Source organism: Thunnus thynnus, chromosome 13 (genome assembly GCF_963924715.1).
Source record: "Thunnus thynnus chromosome 13, fThuThy2.1, whole genome shotgun sequence".
In the NCBI taxonomy this organism is placed as follows: Eukaryota; Metazoa; Chordata; class Actinopteri; order Scombriformes; family Scombridae; genus Thunnus; species Thunnus thynnus.
Window position 1 is genome coordinate 32012574 of NC_089529.1, and position 17500 is coordinate 32030073.

Below are 17500 nucleotides of genomic sequence, written 5' to 3' on the forward strand. Positions count from 1 at the left end.
GTCCACCAGTATCACCAGCACCTTCTACTAGTGCACCACTGAGACCAGTATCCCCAGCACCTTCTACTGGTCCACCAGTATCCCCAGCACCTTCTACTAGTGCACCACCAAGACCAGTATCCCCAGCACCTTCTACTGGTGCACCAGTATCACCAGCACCTTCTACTAGTGCATCACTGAGACCAGTATCACCAGCACCTTCTACTGGTCCACCAGTATCCCCAGCACCTTCTACTGGTCCACCAGTATCCCCAGCACCTTCTACTAGTGCACCACCGAGACCAGTATCCCCAGCACCTTCTACTGGTCCACCAGTATCCCCAGCACCTTCTACTGGTCCGCCAGTATCACCAGCACCTTCTACTAGTGCACCACCGAGACCAGTATCCCCAGCACCTTCTACTGGTCCACCAGTATCCCCAGCACCTTCTACTGGTCCGCCAGTATCACCAGCACCTTCTACTAGTGCACCACCGAGACCAGTATCCCCAGCACCTTCTACTGGTCCACCAGTATCCCCAGCACCTTCTACTGGTCCGCCAGTATCACCAGCACCTTCTACTGGTCCGCCAGTATCACCAGCACCTTCTACTAGTGCACCACCGAGACCAGTATCACCAGCACCTTCTACTGGTCCACCAGTATCCCCAGCACCTTCTACTGGTGCACCAGTATCACCAGCATCTTCTACTAGTGCACCACTGAGACCAGTATCACCAGCACCTTCTGCTAGTGCACCAGTATCACCAGCACCTTCTACTAGTGCACCACTGAGACCAGTATCACCAGCACCTTCTACTAGTGCACCACTGAGACCAGTATCACCAGCGCCTTCTACTGGTGCACCACTGAGACCAGTATCACCAGCACCTTCTACTGGTGCCCCACTGAGACCAGTATCACCAGCACCTTCTACTGGTGCACCACTGAGACCAGTATCACCAGCACCTTCTACTGGTGCACCACTGAGACCAGTATCACCAGCACCTTCTACTGGTGCACCACTGAGACCAGTATCACCAGCACCTTGGAAAAACGTTTAATTTGCATTAAAGGGAAAATGTGGCACCATTTATGGATTTCCTGTAAATAAACCTCATGGAGGATCTTCAGTTTGACCAAACTGTTCAACATGAGGAGTTTTATTTTTGTAATTGTTGTGTTCTGTATGTCTGACTGTATCTTCAGCAGCACAGCCGACCGGCTCCAATCAGCCTTAACTGACTCTAAATGTGTTGTCAGTTGCACTGAGCTGATGGCGGGAAAATAACAAGGTGAAATTTAATTAACGATACAATGATTAGATAGACGCTGAGTGTCAGAGGGACTAATAAGGGTTATTACAAGATGGAATTATGTGTTTCTTTCTCAAAGTTTGTTTTGAAACATCTGAGCATTACGACAAAATAATGAATTAATGGCTTAAGCTGCAACCTTCAGATATTCTGCTGATCAAAGAGGCATTGAAGTTTCATGAAAACATTAATGGCATGTGTGTTGTGGTTAATGACTCACCATGAAAATAACTTTTGCAATGTTGATTTGAAAGAAAATGCACGTTGTTAAGCGCAGAACATCTGAGTGTTTTTGTACCTCTACAGAACCGAAGACTGTAAAATGTAATGGACGTAGCCACCGTGACGTCAGCCATTGGTTTGTGTCCCGTTGAAGCCTCCAGTTTGCATTTTGACTGTGGATTTTTGGAGCCAGAGGTGACCATATTTAGATGACAGGGCTAGCTAGCTACTAGCTGCTAGCTTGGTTAGCATGGTGCATTTACAGTCTGTAGTTAACTTTGATAATGCTAATGCTAATTATCACTAGCGAAAAACATGCTTAAACTGTTAAAATGTTCTTACAGTAAAAAACTGAACATCAACTCCTCAGAGGATCTTTCAGTTCAACCAAACATGAACAAGACTTTTAGGACCAAAATGTTAAAATTAACTTCCATGAACTGGAAACATATTAATATAGCAGCAGCTGCATCTATACTCTGTTAATCTGGGGTTACATCATGGTTGCGTTACCTTACCAACAATGTCGCCATGGCAGCGACTTTCCTGTGACGGCGCCCACCGGTCACTCAAAGCAGCCTCGTCCTTAACAATAACTTTAAACTTTAATAACTTTAAAACGAGTACAAAAAATCCACCTGTACAGTTAAAATAAAGAGGAAATAAACTACAGAGACCAAAAGTGTTTGTAGATTCTATGGGGCTCCATGGGGTCTATGGGGTCTATGGGAGTGCATGGGGTCTATGGGAGTGTATGGGGTCGATGGGATTCCATGAGGTCTATGGGGGCTATGGGGGTCTATGGGGTCTATGGGGTCTATGGAGGTTTATGGGGGATATGGGGTCTATGGGGTCTATGGGGATGTATGGAGTCTATGGGGCTCTGTGGGGGTGTATGGGGTCTATGGGGTCTATGGGGGCTATGGTGTCCATGAGGTTTATGGGGTCTATGGGTCTATGGGGGTGTATGGGGTCTATGGAGGTCTATGGGGTCTATTGGGCTCCATGGGGTCTATGGGGGTGTATGGGGTCTATGGCGCTATATGGGCTCTATGGGGCTATATGGGCTCTATGGGGGTCTATGGGGTCTATGGGGGTGTATGAAGTCTATGGGGGTGTATGAAGTCTATGGAGGTGTATGAAGTCTATGGGGGTGTATGGGGTCGATGGGATTCCATGAGGTCTATGGGGGCTATGGGGGTCTATGAGGTCTATAGGGTCAATGGGGGCTATGGGGGTCTATGAGGGTCTATGGGGTCTATGGGGTCTATGGAAGTTTATGGGGGATATGTGGTCTACGGGTCTATTGGGGTGTAAGGGGTCTATGGGGTCTATGGGGGTGTATGCGGGTGTATGGGGTCAATGGGGCTCTATGGGGGTCTATGGTAGACTATGGGGCTCAATGGGTCTATGGGGATTATGGGTTCTATGGGGGTGTAACCCTCTATAGGGTCTATGGAGATCTATGGGGTCTAGGGGTCTATGGAGATCTTGGGGTCTATGGGGGTCTACGGGGGTGTATGGGGGCTATGGGATCTATGGGGTGTATGGGGTCTATGGGGGTGTATGGGGTCTATGAAGATCTATGGGTTTCTATGGGGTCTATGGCGGTCTATGGGGCTCTATTGGGGTCTATGGGGGTGTATGGGGTCAATGGGGTGTATGGGTCTATGGGGGTTAATTGTGAGCTATGGGTTTCTATGGGGTCTATGGAGTCTATGGTGGTCTTTGGGGCTTTATGGGGTCTATGGGGCTCTATGGGGGTCCGTGGGGGTCTATTGTGATCTATGGGGCTCTATGGCGGCCTATGGTAGTCTATGGGGCTCAATGGAGTCTATGGGGGTTTATGGGGTCTATGGAGTCTATGCGGGTCTTTGGGGTCTATGGAGATCCATGGGGTCTGTGGGGTCTATGAGGGTCTATGGGGGTCTATGGGGATTGAGGTCTCGACTATCACGACACCGACGTTAAATATGAGTGAATCCATCAGTCAGTTTAACAGTGAAGCGGTTTGCTGCTGTCACGCTGATCTCGTCCCACGAATCATCTCCAGTGACGCAACAAGCATTTTCACAATAAAACTACTTCATCTCGACACATTTTCACAATAAAACTACTTCATCTCGACACATTTTCACAATAAAACTACTTCATCTCGACACATTTTCACGATGAGCAGCGACCGGCAGCTGCACCAGGATGCTGCTCTCTGCTTGTTTTTATGGTTCATTTCACTAATTTTCTCTTCGACACCATGACGGTTCAAACATCATCTGTCATAGCGAAAACAAAACCTTAGACGGAAGCTTTGTTCAGTTATTAATTAACCTTTTCAAGACAATAAGAATCCTGCAAAAGTCCAAAATAATACTGTGAAATTATTCGTACAAAAGATATAAAATGTAACTATTTTATATAACTGTTATAGCGACATGTTATAACTTAACATGAAGCCGTCGACTCAAGTAATCCAACAATGTAACATGTACAATAATAAAGGTTATATAATAAAAAACGACTCGAACAGGTTAAAGTTCAGACACACAAAGCTTTACGAGGTGTGACTCAGCACACACACACACACACACACACACACACACACACACACACACACACACACACACGCCTACATTCCTGCAGCAGGTTACACCGGTGAGGTTTCACTGTAAAAACATTCACAGTTAAAACACCTGAACTGATCTGATCACAGAGTGGAAGCACTGAACTCAATCAATCAACTGATCAGTCAATCAATCAATCAATCAATTAAAGGGGAAAGTTCAGAGTTTGAGAGGTTAGGTTATGAGCAGTAAATCAGTTTGTTTCAGTCTTAATCTAACAGTATTGATCACAGAAGCTTGTTTCTGATTGGTTGTTATTTGTCCTGGGAGCAGGTTTAACTCTTTATTCACCGTTCAGGATCATTTTGAGACACTTTTACATTTGAGATCAATAAAACTAAACTGATATCAGACCGAATTATCGGCTCATTAGACTCTAACTGATTTTGCTAATTATATTGTTTTTAATTGTTTGTTTTGTGTTTAATATCTTGCTGCCCAGAGACCACACATCTTCATTTTCTCAGTTCTTTTTCTCTATAAAGGTTAAACTTGTATACACACACACACACACACACACACACACACACACACACACACACACACAGACACACACACACACACACACACACACACACACACACACACAGACACACACACACACACACACACACACACACACACACACACACACACACACACAGACACACACACACACACACACACACACACACACACACAGTGAGTAGATTTAACGGAGCAGAGTTTATGAGTGCAGCTGAATCTGCAGCAGAAACAAACGAACTCAAATGACTCAGAGACGAATGACAGCACAGGAACAGGTGGACTAGAGACAGGTGGACTAGAGACAGGTGGACTACAGGCAGGTGGACTACAGGCAGGTGGACTACAGACAGGTGGACTACAGACAGGTGGACTACAGGCAGGTGGACTACAGACAGGTGGACTACAGGCAGGTGGAATACAGGCAGGTGGACTACAGACAGGTGAGCAGCAGTATCTCAGGAGCTGAAACACGGTAAGATTGTTGTTCATTTTGAAGTTTTTCTGACCGAGTGCTAGACTAGTACTAGTACTAGTACTACTATTAGCACTACTATTACTACTACTAGTACTAGACAGCTAGTCAAGTACTAATAGTACTACTATTACTACTACTAGTACTAGACTGCTAGTCTAGCACTAGTACTACTATTAGCACTACTATTACTACTACTAGTCTAGTACTAGTAGTAGTAATAGTACTATTAGTACTATTAGTACTACTATTACTAGTACTAGACTGCTAGTATTAGTACTAGTAGTAGTGATAGTAATATGTTTTTAAAGAAACGAGCAGCTGCTGAACAGCCGAACATGCTGATCAGTCGTCTGACTCACTGAAAACACAAACATACTGCAGACGTGATATATTATCGACTAAACCAACCAACTTTCATGTTTTCTTATGATTTGGCCCAAACTGCAAATTACTTATGATATAAATATCTATATATATATATATATATATATATATATATATATATATATATATATATATATATATATATACACATAATATATAAATGATTTGTATAAAATGAAAGGAGCCGTAAATCAAAGCGTCGTTAAGTTTTCAACCAGAGTGAAATGTGCTCGTTATAATTTACCGTCTTCTACGACAGAAAAACTGACGCTGAAAGCAGAAAATATTTAGTTTTTTTACTTTAACAATGATTCAGTTATCTGAATAGTTTCTGTTGATCAACTAATCAACTAATCAATGAATCACTGCATTTAGAGTCATGAAGTCGCTGTTCTGTCAAACGTGGTTTGATTTGATTTTGCAGCAGCTTTTCTCATAAACTGTGATCCAGTTTGTGATGTTTTATTGTCTCATTTTGAGGTTAAATTGCAGGAAAAACTGCAAGCAAAGTAAAATAAAGTGATTTATTTAAAGTGCTACCAGTGAAGAGTCGTATCTAACGATCTTGTAAATAAAAAGCATCCTGCAGATCACAGAAACATCTTTATTTCAGCTCTAATGTCACCGTCGTCAGGAAAGCAGTTTTATAGCCTGTGATTGTAAAAGCTGCTCACTTCCTTCATTTCATTCATTTCTATTATTCCATCCTGTGAATAGAATTTAACTTTAATACCACTTTGTTTATTTCATTAGTATTATTATTATTATTACCTTACTTTTATCTGTTTTTATTCTGTGTTGTGTTTTTGGGAGCAAACACCAAGACTCATTCTCTGTATGTTTGCATTTGCTAATAAACAGATTCTGATTGAATGAGCTGCTGTTTGTCATGTTGACATAAAAACCAAGAATCATAAAGGTAGAAAACATCTGCAGGTTGTGTGAATAGTAACCTGCTCTAACTCCAACCCAAACCTGCAGTAATGCACTAGACTGTCAGCAGGATTATAATCTCTGAACGTCACTCAGTTTGGTCACTATTTACACTAAAAAAGAACAAAACAAACAAACAAAAATCTTAATTTTATATTTCGGTCCTTCAAAGTTGTCTCTGGAACCAGGTCTGGGAGGCTTTGTGTCAATGAAATGAGAAAATTAAAATTTTGTGGTAGAGTTAAACCAAACACATGGTTGGAAAGGTCTCGACCTGGAGAGTAACATATGTCAGTATGAAGCTTCTACATGGCTCCTGCTGTGAAATACTGACCTCTGAACCTTGACCTCGGTGCATGTTTGAAGGCTTATAATTCAGCAACAAAAGAGCTTTTTGACCTCAACTGTCATGTGAGTGGAGTCAACAACTCAGATTTTAGATTAGATGTTTAAAATCTGATCTCACAGATGTGTTTACCATCTCCTTAAACTCCTCATTGTTCTCTCAAACGAGTATTTATAACTTCCAATTCTTGGAAAAACACTAATATTCTTTTTTCAAACTATAATTCCCTGGAGCCGCACCATCAAATCTACTAAATATATCAAATATCTAGTATTGATTACACTGCAGCTTGTTGATCTATGTAAGAAAATGTAAAGATGTTGGAATACTGACATTAACCATCATATTGTTGAGTTATCGAGGACACTTTTGTGTTTATGTGTTTAGAAATGTTTAACTTGAACACGCTGACAGTGAGTCCTCCCATCAGCCAATCACAAAGCTTCAAATTCTGGATTTCAAATTAAATTTGTTTCTGCCTCTAAACATCATCAAACAGTTACATAAAACAACACAAATAACGAATAACGTCCATAGCAACCACCATAGCAACCACCATAGCAACCACCATAGCAACGATAGAAAACTTCCTGGCGAGACCTGAAACAACCTTCATAACAACTAACAAACCAATATGGCGGCCATTTTGTTTGTTGTCACAGACAGAACTACTTGCCAGTCACATGACCTGGATGCAGGCCAATAGAAAAGGACGTCGGACATTTCAAGTGGAAAAGTTACTGAGAAAAGTGATTCAGGATCAGTGATCACACTGATGATCAATAATCACATGACTAAAACATGACGTCATCACATCGAAGTGAGGAGCCGCAGGTATAAAACCTCCGACACACCTGAGACCTGCAGCCGAGTCTCACGTTTATCTCGTTTCCAGGAATAAATCTTCTTGTTTCCTGCGTCATGTTGTTGTTTATCTGGCACTAAATCAAAAGTAAACAGGTCTTATCAGTCAGTTTTATTCAAACAGCTCAATATGACTCAGAAAGCTGAGTAACGTTATATAACTGCTGCGTTTTAGTTCAGGATAAAGATTTGAACGTCAGATGTGGTTTGATGACGGCGGAGGTTAAAAGATTAAACATGGAGACATTTGAACAGACGAATATCTTGACACCAAGTTTAATAGTTTGGTTTGGAGCTTCAGGTTCAGTCCTGATCCTGATCAAACAGGTCTGATATTCTCCTCTGCAGTCCTGCGCTGTGATTGGTCCCTGCAGCCGTCATCAGTTATTGATTCATTAAAGTGACTTTAAATGTTCTGTCAACAGAAAGACTGCAGGAGATCAATACTCTGTTACCTGCAGCTTTTTCATTGGTTACCTGGTTTCAGGTTGCTAGGAGACGATGATACATCCTGAATGATAACTGATCCATCTACATGTCCTTCCTTCTCCTGCAGATGGCTTCTCCTCCTCCTCCGGTCCCCAAGCCTCGAGCTCGCTACATGAGGAACAGTCTAAGCTCCGCCTCCTCTTTGGACAGGTCAGTTTATCTTCAAATTTACAGAATGAACCTTTAAATCTACAGAATGAACCTTTAACTGAATCTTTTTTTGTTTGTATTTCAGAGATCTGATTGATGAGAATCTACAGACAGTTTCCTCCAATGGAGTTCAGCTGAGCACAGGTAAACACACACACATACAAAGCTCAGGGTTCACCTGTAAGTCAAAGCTCAGGGTTCACCTGTAAGTCAAAGCTCAGGGTTCACCCGTAAGTCAAAGCTCAGGGTTCACCTGTAAGTCAAAGTTCAGGGTTCACCTGTAAGTCAAAGCTCAGGGTTCACCTGTAAGTCAAAGCTCAGGGTTCATCCGTAAGTCAAAGCTCAGGGTTCACCTGTAAGTCAAAGCTTAGGGTTCACCTGTAAGTCAAAGCTCAGGGTTCACCTGTAAGTCAAAGTTCAGGGTTTCACTATATCAGGCTGCTTTGGAAACCTCCCGCTATATCAGCAGTACTGATTTGGCCGAATGTGAAATGTCGTATTCAATATGCAAAAAAAAGCAAAAATGTCAAAAGATGTCGTACTGATTCATAAAAAATCTCCAGTATGCATCCGACCAGTCCACCTCGCCTACGGTGTCCCACAATGCAAAGCGCTGGAACGGTCACAACAACCTGACCAACCGGCAGCGATGGCGGAGACTTTGAGGCTAAAAGCTGTTGTAACTTGAATTGTAGGATTATTAATATGTCACTTTATTAAGTGTTAATGTTTTCAGGAGAGAAAGTAACATGTAGATTCCAACATGTGGCCAGTTTATCCCAGTAACTCCAGTCTGTAAACCTGCTGGGATGTGTTGGGAGATGTTTGGACCAGCCGCTCATCTCAGCTGCTAGCAGCCCGACTCCTGAGATGATCGGCCGGTCAACATGTGGTCATCCCGGGGAGAACATGATCCATGAACTGATCTGCAGCTCTTTGCTGATTCACCGCTGGCTCTAATGTCTCCGCAGCATTTAGATATATGATATAATTCCTTCTGGAAGATAAATGTTCGTCTCACAGATGAAATCTAACAATTGTAGCTGCAACATTAGTTTGTCTGAATGTAAAGTGAAGCTTCATGTTTTTACTGGACAGGACAGCAGCGCTGCCTCTGGAGCTCCACATGTACACATATCACCACATTTACACACATATACATGGATTCAAATGAACAGATTAATTCCATTAATTTTATTAAGCTACATAACAGTTTAGATTTTTATTATAGCTACATTACAGACTGAATAACATCATTTACTGCATCTCTCTGTCAGTCAGGTTGTTTTTGTGTTAGAGGAGTTTTTAGTTGAGACGATGATGTCATAGTGCAGTCAGACAGGTGTGTTGACCTTTAATCACCAGAGCTGAGCTGAGCTGGTATCACTTCATACTGCAGACTGTACCTGTGTACTACGTATTCATCAGGACTATGTATTAGGCGGCTCTTTCTCCTTCTCGTCCAGACAGTCTTGTTTCTACTTTTTCTGTTTATTTCTGTCTGTCAGCAGTTTAATAATAAAACCGTCTCAGTAAAGTTTCTTTATTATTGCTTCAACAACACGACTTCAGCAAACAGTAAAGACTTTATGTTCACTGTGAAACCTTTCATATAGCAACAAATGTACATTTAAATGTTTAAATTTGTTGTGAAAACACTGATGCGGTCCAGTAAGACATTGTGAGTCATGTGACGCAGTTTGGTTTCAAATGTTTCTCACTAATAGGAACTTTTTATCACAATTACAGCTGAGATCATCAAAACAAAGAAGCTCTGGAGAAATGAATCATTGAATATTTTCTGTTCTATGTTCAGACTGACTGATAAACAAACCTGAAGCTGTTTGACTGTCTGTAACTCTGAGTCAGTGCTGACGTGTCCCAGCTGGTTGAACTGGTTTATCCTGCTGCTGCTGTGTTTGTTGTTGGTGGAAAATATGTGAAACCAGTTTGTCTTGATGATATGATCACATGTCAACATACAGATCATCAGCTTCACATTGATTGATTTGGTTTCACTTCATTTTTCTTTTGAAAGTTGCAGAATTTTTTTGCTGACAGATAATCAGCATGTTTGTGTTGTTTTATTAGTTTTATGGTCACCTGTGTGTATAATAGTAATATGTTTAAGTTTAATTATCTTAGCTTAGCTATCTTATCTTCAGCTGTATGTTTACGTGTCGAATGGGAAGGTGTGTCCAAACTGTTCACCAGTACTCAGAGTACTGGTTTGTATGTCCAGCTCTCAGTATAGAGTACTGTAGAGCTGATTAAACCTGCTGATTAATAATCAGACCAGCTGTGTATCGTCTTATATCATATTTTTTTAGAATACTTTTTCATTAATTTTTAATAAACAGAGAACAAAAGAAGGAATCAGAAAAGTAAAACAATACAAACTACTGCTAACAGATAGTAAGAATTCACGCTGAAAGTTCAGACCAGGAAGTAATCAACTAACATAGAAACACAAAATTAGAAAAAAAAAGACAATGGCTGTATTCAGAGCCATCCACTACATCCTGCTGATGTAAGTACTGCTTTTCATAGCAGAACGCTGTATGAAACTGTTAAATGGATTTAATTAGCAGTATGCTAGGTCAGGCTTAGCTGCTCTCCAGCTTTGGGAAGTGGAAGTAAACAATAGCGCGGCTGATGGAAAACTACTGTGTAGCTTCCCCTTATACTCTAAAAAAGAGAAACTATAAATGTAGTTTTCATGGTTTTCACAGAGGTGAACATTTACCTGAACCTTGTATACGGCTATTTGAAACAATGGATACAGGAAGTGGCGACACCCAGCCAAGGCAACCAATGAGCAATGAAGTTACGTCAATGGTCAGCCGAGTGCTGCCGAAGGCCAACCAATAGCGTGATTTCATCAGTCAGTCGATTCCAGCGCTTTGCATTGTGGGACACAGAAGGCGAGACTGGAGATTTACTCCTGAATCAGAACATCCGAGTATTTATTGAATATTACATGTTACATTTTGGCCGAATCAGTGCTGCTGGTATAGCGGGAGGTTTCCAGTAAATACGATATTTTTAGATTAATGTTTGATGTGGGATGATGATGTCACTGTGTCTTCCTCCTCCTCCTCCTCCTCAGGTGAAGATGCTTCTCCTCTCGGCGGCGTCTTCCCGTCTCTGCCTGGCGTCACTAACATCATTGCTGCCAACATCCCGTCTCTGGCTGGTGTTGCCGCCTCCATCGGTGGCTCCGACCCCTCCGCCCCCCCCTCCACCCCTCCCTCCGCCGCCCCCTCCGCCCCTCCCTCTATTGACAGCATGGCTGACAGCATCGCTGCCCACATACCTAGCTTAGCAGGATCTGTTAGCACTGTTGCCAGCCCAGCTGCTGCTATGTTAAGCCCCGCCTCCTCCACCTCACCTGTACCTACTGCTAACTCAGCTGCTGCTAGCTTAGACAGTATCGTTAGCTCGTTAGCCAACATACCCCTTTTAGCAGGGATTGTTAGCAGTGTGGCTAACCCTGCTGTTTGCTCCACAACGACCCCGGCCACCCCGTCCGCCCCGCCCCCCACAAGTGGTAAATGCTGCCCCCCGTCTCTGCCGACTCACACAGGTACATCAATCAATCGATCAGCTGATCAATGCATCAATCTGTCACACAGTTTACCAATCAATCAACCAATCAGAGTGTTGAATGATAAATGATCATCTTAAAAAGAAACTGTTTGAACAGGCAGATTACAGTTAAACCAGGTTTACTTCAGTAAATCGGACTCGTCTTTCATGAAGCAGGTTTACGTCAGTCTGGTTACCATGGAAACTGCTGCTCCAGGGTATCAGATTGATTGTCTGACTGTAAACTAACTGAGTCCTGATATATCAAAGGCAGAAAGCATCAGATTCTTGAAGATGTGCATCTTGCTTGTTCTTCTGAAGCTTCTGAAACTCGTCCCTGAGCTTCCAGACTTTTGTTTACGTGATATTTCAAGTGAAAGCAAATGTTTAAAATGTTACCTGAAGTCTCTGGCAGCTGGACTTTAAACTGCAAAAAGTCCCCTGGTTGAAACAGTCCAAATATTCTTTGAACTAGTGAAATTTGATCATTTCAAGCAAAGTCAGCAAAAATCAAGTCACTATAAAAGATAATCTAACCTTAGAAAAAGACTTTGATTGAAGTTTGGTTTCATACAAGAAATGAACTGTCAGAAATTCAAATTAAGATGTTTGAAACTAGATTATTTGTCTTTAATCACCTCTAACTTTTAATTTTGCTCAGTTTAGGAATATCTTCAAACACTTTAGTTGTGAGTACGATTCTGAAATAAGCAAAGCATCTTATTTTCTCACAATAGAAAAAGCACTGTGATAACTGTGACATCCACTTTTCAGATTGTTTTAGATGTTTGCAGAATCAGAACTGCAAAAAAATTATGATTAAACTTTGTTTCTTTTTATCAAAGACAATAATCCTGTCAAGCACCATCTGCTTCACCAGTTATTAGAATTATTTACTTAGTTCTTACCTATTGTTTTTGTTTGTTTTGTTTTATTCCATATTTATATATAGTTTTAAGAGCTGAGAGAGCCAGGGAAAACACATTCCAGTGCATTTGAATGTATAATTGTACTTTTAAATATATATGACAATAACTGTCTTAATTTGTCTTAGTCAGATATTCATTATATTTTAGCTCGAGCTGACAAGAACCAAGTCTGAAAAGCGGATTTCAGTTATCACACTACTACAGTATCTCTATTATGAGAAAAGATTTATTTGTTTATTTCAAAATCAAACTCACAACTAAAGTGTTTGAAGATATTAATTCCTAAACTGAGCCAAATTAAAAGTTAGCCCTTGTAGCTGCTGATTAAACTCAAAAGCTGAGGCAGACGAATAATATGGTTTCAAGTGTCTTTAACTTGAATTTCTGACAGTTAATTTCTGATATGAAGACAAATACGCTTAAATCTAATTCCAAAGACTAGTTTTAAGGTTAGATCTTTTTTAATAGCAGCTACATTTTATGCTAGTTTCAAGAACACTTATTAAGTCATCTCCCCTAACCCCATCAGCAGATTTTCTTACTTGAAATGATCAAATTTCACAAGTTCAAGGAATATTTTGTACTGTTTCAAGCAGATTTTCAGTTTAGCTGTTCTGTCTGATGACAAGTTCTTTTTGCAGGGAACTTGTCAAAATCTTATTTTAGTTACTTCATATCATGTTCACATGGTCCGTGTTCCTAAATAAAGTTCTGTTTAATCATGTTACCACAAACCAGCTGACACAGTAAACCAGGGCTGGGTGGTATTTTAGCAAAGCAGTACTGATGCTGTGGGTTTAATGGGGTCATCTGGATTAACAAGCTGCATATAAAGCAGACACCTATGAAGACAAACAGGAGTATGAAACTGTTCTTCAGTCTGTTTTTAACTGTTTCAGAAGTCAAACATACAGAACATTGGCCGTCAGGTGAAAACAGATGAACAACTTGTTTACTGAGTCATTCTTTATGCCTTTTGTATTTTATGTAAAACAGCTTGAGTTGCCTTGTAATGTTTTATACCTGTGTTGTTCTGTTTAATGTCCAGATGTTGGAGCACTGTCACAGCTGGTGATGTCAACTTTAGACCAGACTTCAGATGTCACATTACCTCCACTAGAGGAAGCTGCTGAGTCCACAGAGGAAGGTACTGAAGCAGTTAAACTCCGCTCCTCCTGGTCTATACCCTTCAGCCAGTCTGATTCCTCTTCCCTTTTCTGTTCCCAGCTTTAAGCCCATCTCCAAACACCAACAAAAAAGAGAATCCTTACATCACCGTGTTGGCTTGTTGGGCGAGTCAAGAGGAAGCTGACACCGAGTCCTCCAATGAGGAGGAAGACACAGGAGCAAGCCCCGCCCCCTCTAGAGCTGAAGGACAAATAGAACGAGATCCTGCTTCCAGCCCATCTCCAAATACCAACAAGTATGTACACAATACTACAAATACCAACAAGTATGTGCACAATACTACAAATACCAACAAGTATGTACACAGTACTACAAATACCAACAAGTATGTACACAATACTACAAATACCAACAAGTATGTGCACAGTACTACAAATACCAACAAGTATGTGCACAATACTACAAATACCAACAAGTATGTACACAGTACTACAAATACCAACAAGTATGTACACAATACTACAAATACCAACAAGTATGTATACAGTACTACAAATACCAACAAGTATGTACACAATACTACAAATACCAACAAGTATGTACACAATACTACAAATACCAACAAGTATGTATACAGTACTACTACTACTGCTGCTGGTGGTGGTGCTATTAGCCTTGGCTAACACAGAGTTGCTATGTATTTGTTTTGCAGCATCACTGTCGATCTTTCAAAGCGTATCATCCCCACTCGACCGGCGCCGCCTCCTCCTTGTCCAGCTGACCAATCAGGAAAGCCACAAAAACCTCTGAAACAGAAAACCCCAAGGTACAAACACATCTGATACTTACAGATTTGTGTCTCCAGATTATGGTTTGAGATCTTTTTTAGGAAGGAATCCTTTGAATTTTTAATATGAGGTCAATTTTAAGTTTTAAGGAGCTGCTAGCTGGGTAAACCCTTTCAGTCAGTCACAGTGGTGGAAAGTAACTAAGTACATTTACTCAAGTGTTGTACCTCAATACAGTTTTGAGGTACTTGTTCTTTACTTGAGTATTTCCATGTGATGCTACTTTCTACATTTCAGAGGGAAATATTGTACTTTCTACTCCACTACATTTATTTGACAGCTTTAGTTACTTTTCAGATGAAGATTTGACACAATGGATAATATAACAAGCTTTTAAAATACAACACATTGTTAAAGATGAAACCAGTGGTTTCCAACCTTTTTGGCTTTTGACGTCTTACAAAAAGCAGTGTGTAGTCGGGGTCACATTTCACATGTCTATGAGTTGTTAACAGCTCCACCAAACAGTGATTTTTCCCTCTAAACTTCTCACATGCTTTCATTTCAATAAATGTTCAAATGATCCAATATTTCAGCAAAAATCAAAGATTAGAGAAAAAGTCCAAAAACTGAAAACAGATTTGTGTATCAGAACTTTGTTTTTTCTTCTTTCCTCTCCCATTAATCATCTCACGACCCCTCAGATTTATCTGCTGACCCTTTGGAGGGGCCCGACCCCTAGGTTGGGAACCACTGGACTAAACTAGCTAACTGTATATAAAGTAGTGTAAACTAGCTCCACCTCCAGCAGCTACAACAGTAACATGCTGCTCTAACACTGATGCTTCACTATTAATAATCTAATGATGTCATATATAATAATATATCAGTCAGAGGGACCAAACCACTACTTTTACTGCAATACTTTAACTACATCAAGCTCATAATACTTATGTACTTTTACTGCAATACTTTAACTACATCAAGCTCATAATACTTATGTACTTTTACTGCAATACTTTAACTACATCAAGCTCATAATACTTATGTACTGTTACTGCAATACTTTAACTACATCAAGCTCATAATACTTATGTACTTTTACTGCAATACTTTAACTACATCAAGCTCATAATACTTATGTACTTTTACTGCAATACTTTAACTACATCAAGCTCATAATACTTATGTACTTTTACTGCAATACTTTAACTACATCAAGCTCATAATACTTATGTACTTTTACTGCAATACTTTAACTACATCAAGCTCATAATACTTATGTACTTTTACTGCAATACTTTAACTACATCAAGCTCATAATACTTCAGTCTGAACGTGATGTTCTCTGTGATGAGACAGTTCTTGTGTTTGTGCTGCAGAGCGGCGACTATTCGAGTGTCGAGGAAGAAGGGGAGCAGCGGGAGTTCGGCTCCACAGAGCGCTGTGGTCCGAAGCAGCTGGCTGGACGTCTGGAAAGGCTTCAGGTAACTATAACACTGATCATGTGACCAGCAGGGGACCAACCATTATTCCCTGAGGAACACCTGGGGCCAGATGCATAAATGAGACGTACACACAAAAACCATTCATATGCCATTTCCTGCACATAAACTGGTATTTATTAACACCTGAATGTGCAGTGAGAATGTGAACACCTCATGCATACTTTACACCAGGTGTACACATGTTCTTCTGAAGCGATCTCAGGGTGATGTGATGAAGTGGAGATGAACTATAGGGTTTATTTCTTTATTTAGATTGACAACCAGCAGCACTGATTGTGTGATCACAGGTATTTGTGAAATGCCAGTGAAAGGTACATTTATCAGGTTAACATTGATTAATTACTTTTGTGTTTAATGTTATCAGTCTTTCAGTTTACGTGGGAGTCGACATTTTATTTTGCTCTTATTTTATCCTTGGTTACATCACACCTTGTAAAGACGGTTTAGATATGAGAGCTACAAACTAATCATTGATTACAATACTGAGATATCACTGCCGTCAATGGTTTACAGGTCCGTGTGATGAATTAATGATATGGAGGCTATAAAGAGCCGCACCGCCGTGCGTAACGGTCGCGCATAATGACAGCTGCAGGTGAATTGTGGGAATGGAAATGAAGCTCGTGCACATGCATCCAGTTCCACAACGACTGAGATTCATAACACAGAACCAATAAATCTGACGAAAGAATGCGTCTGCATATTTCTGGCTTTGTGCGTTCACACAGATTTAGTCATGAATCAACACACAGTTTCATGCATTTGGCCTCTGATTGTGACCGAAGACAGGTGGAGAGAGAGAGACAGGTGGAGAGAGAGAGACAGGTGGAGAGAGAGAGAGACAGGTGGAGAGAGAGAGACAGGTGGAGAGAGAGAGAGACAGGTGGAGAGAGAGAGACAGGTGGAGAGAGAGAGACAGGTGGAGAGAGAGAGACAGGGGGAGAGAGAGAGAGACAGGTGGAGAGAGAGAGACAGGTGGAGAGAGAGAGACAGGTGGAGAGAGAGAGAGACATGTGGAGAGAGAGAGAGACAGGTGGAGAGAGAGAGAGACAGGTGGAGAGAGAGAGACAGGTGGAGAGAGAGAGACAGGTGGAGAGAGAGAGAGACAGGTGGAGAGAGAGAGACAGGTGGAGAGAGAGAGACATGTGGAGAGAGAGAGAGACAGGTGGAGAGAGAGAGACATGTGGAGAGAGAGAGAGACAGGTGGAGAGAGAGAGACATGTGGAGAGAGAGAGAGACAGGTGGAGAGAGAGAGACAGGTGGGGAGAGAGAG

The 17500-nt window shown here is 41.2% G+C and overlaps 1 protein-coding gene across 2 annotated transcripts in view; it reads left to right on the plus strand.

Annotated features, from left to right (window-relative positions):
• The first annotated feature begins 4860 nt into the window (after positions 1-4860).
• Positions 4861-17500, plus strand: part of LOC137196228 (arf-GAP with Rho-GAP domain, ANK repeat and PH domain-containing protein 1) — a 28597-nt gene continuing 15957 nt past the window's right edge. The window contains exons 1-8 of one of the 2 annotated variants that reach the window (XM_067609092.1): positions 4861-5117; positions 8204-8286; positions 8372-8430; positions 11396-11872; positions 13852-13950; positions 14031-14226; positions 14644-14757; positions 16102-16206. In XM_067609092.1, coding sequence (XP_067465193.1) covers positions 8204-8286; positions 8372-8430; positions 11396-11872; positions 13852-13950; positions 14031-14226; positions 14644-14757; positions 16102-16206 — 1133 coding nt within the window. In that variant the 5' untranslated portion in view covers positions 4861-5117. The remainder of the gene's footprint in view (positions 5118-8203; positions 8287-8371; positions 8431-11395; positions 11873-13851; positions 13951-14030; positions 14227-14643; positions 14758-16101; positions 16207-17500) is intronic. The other variant, XM_067609091.1, reaches the window with a different exon arrangement.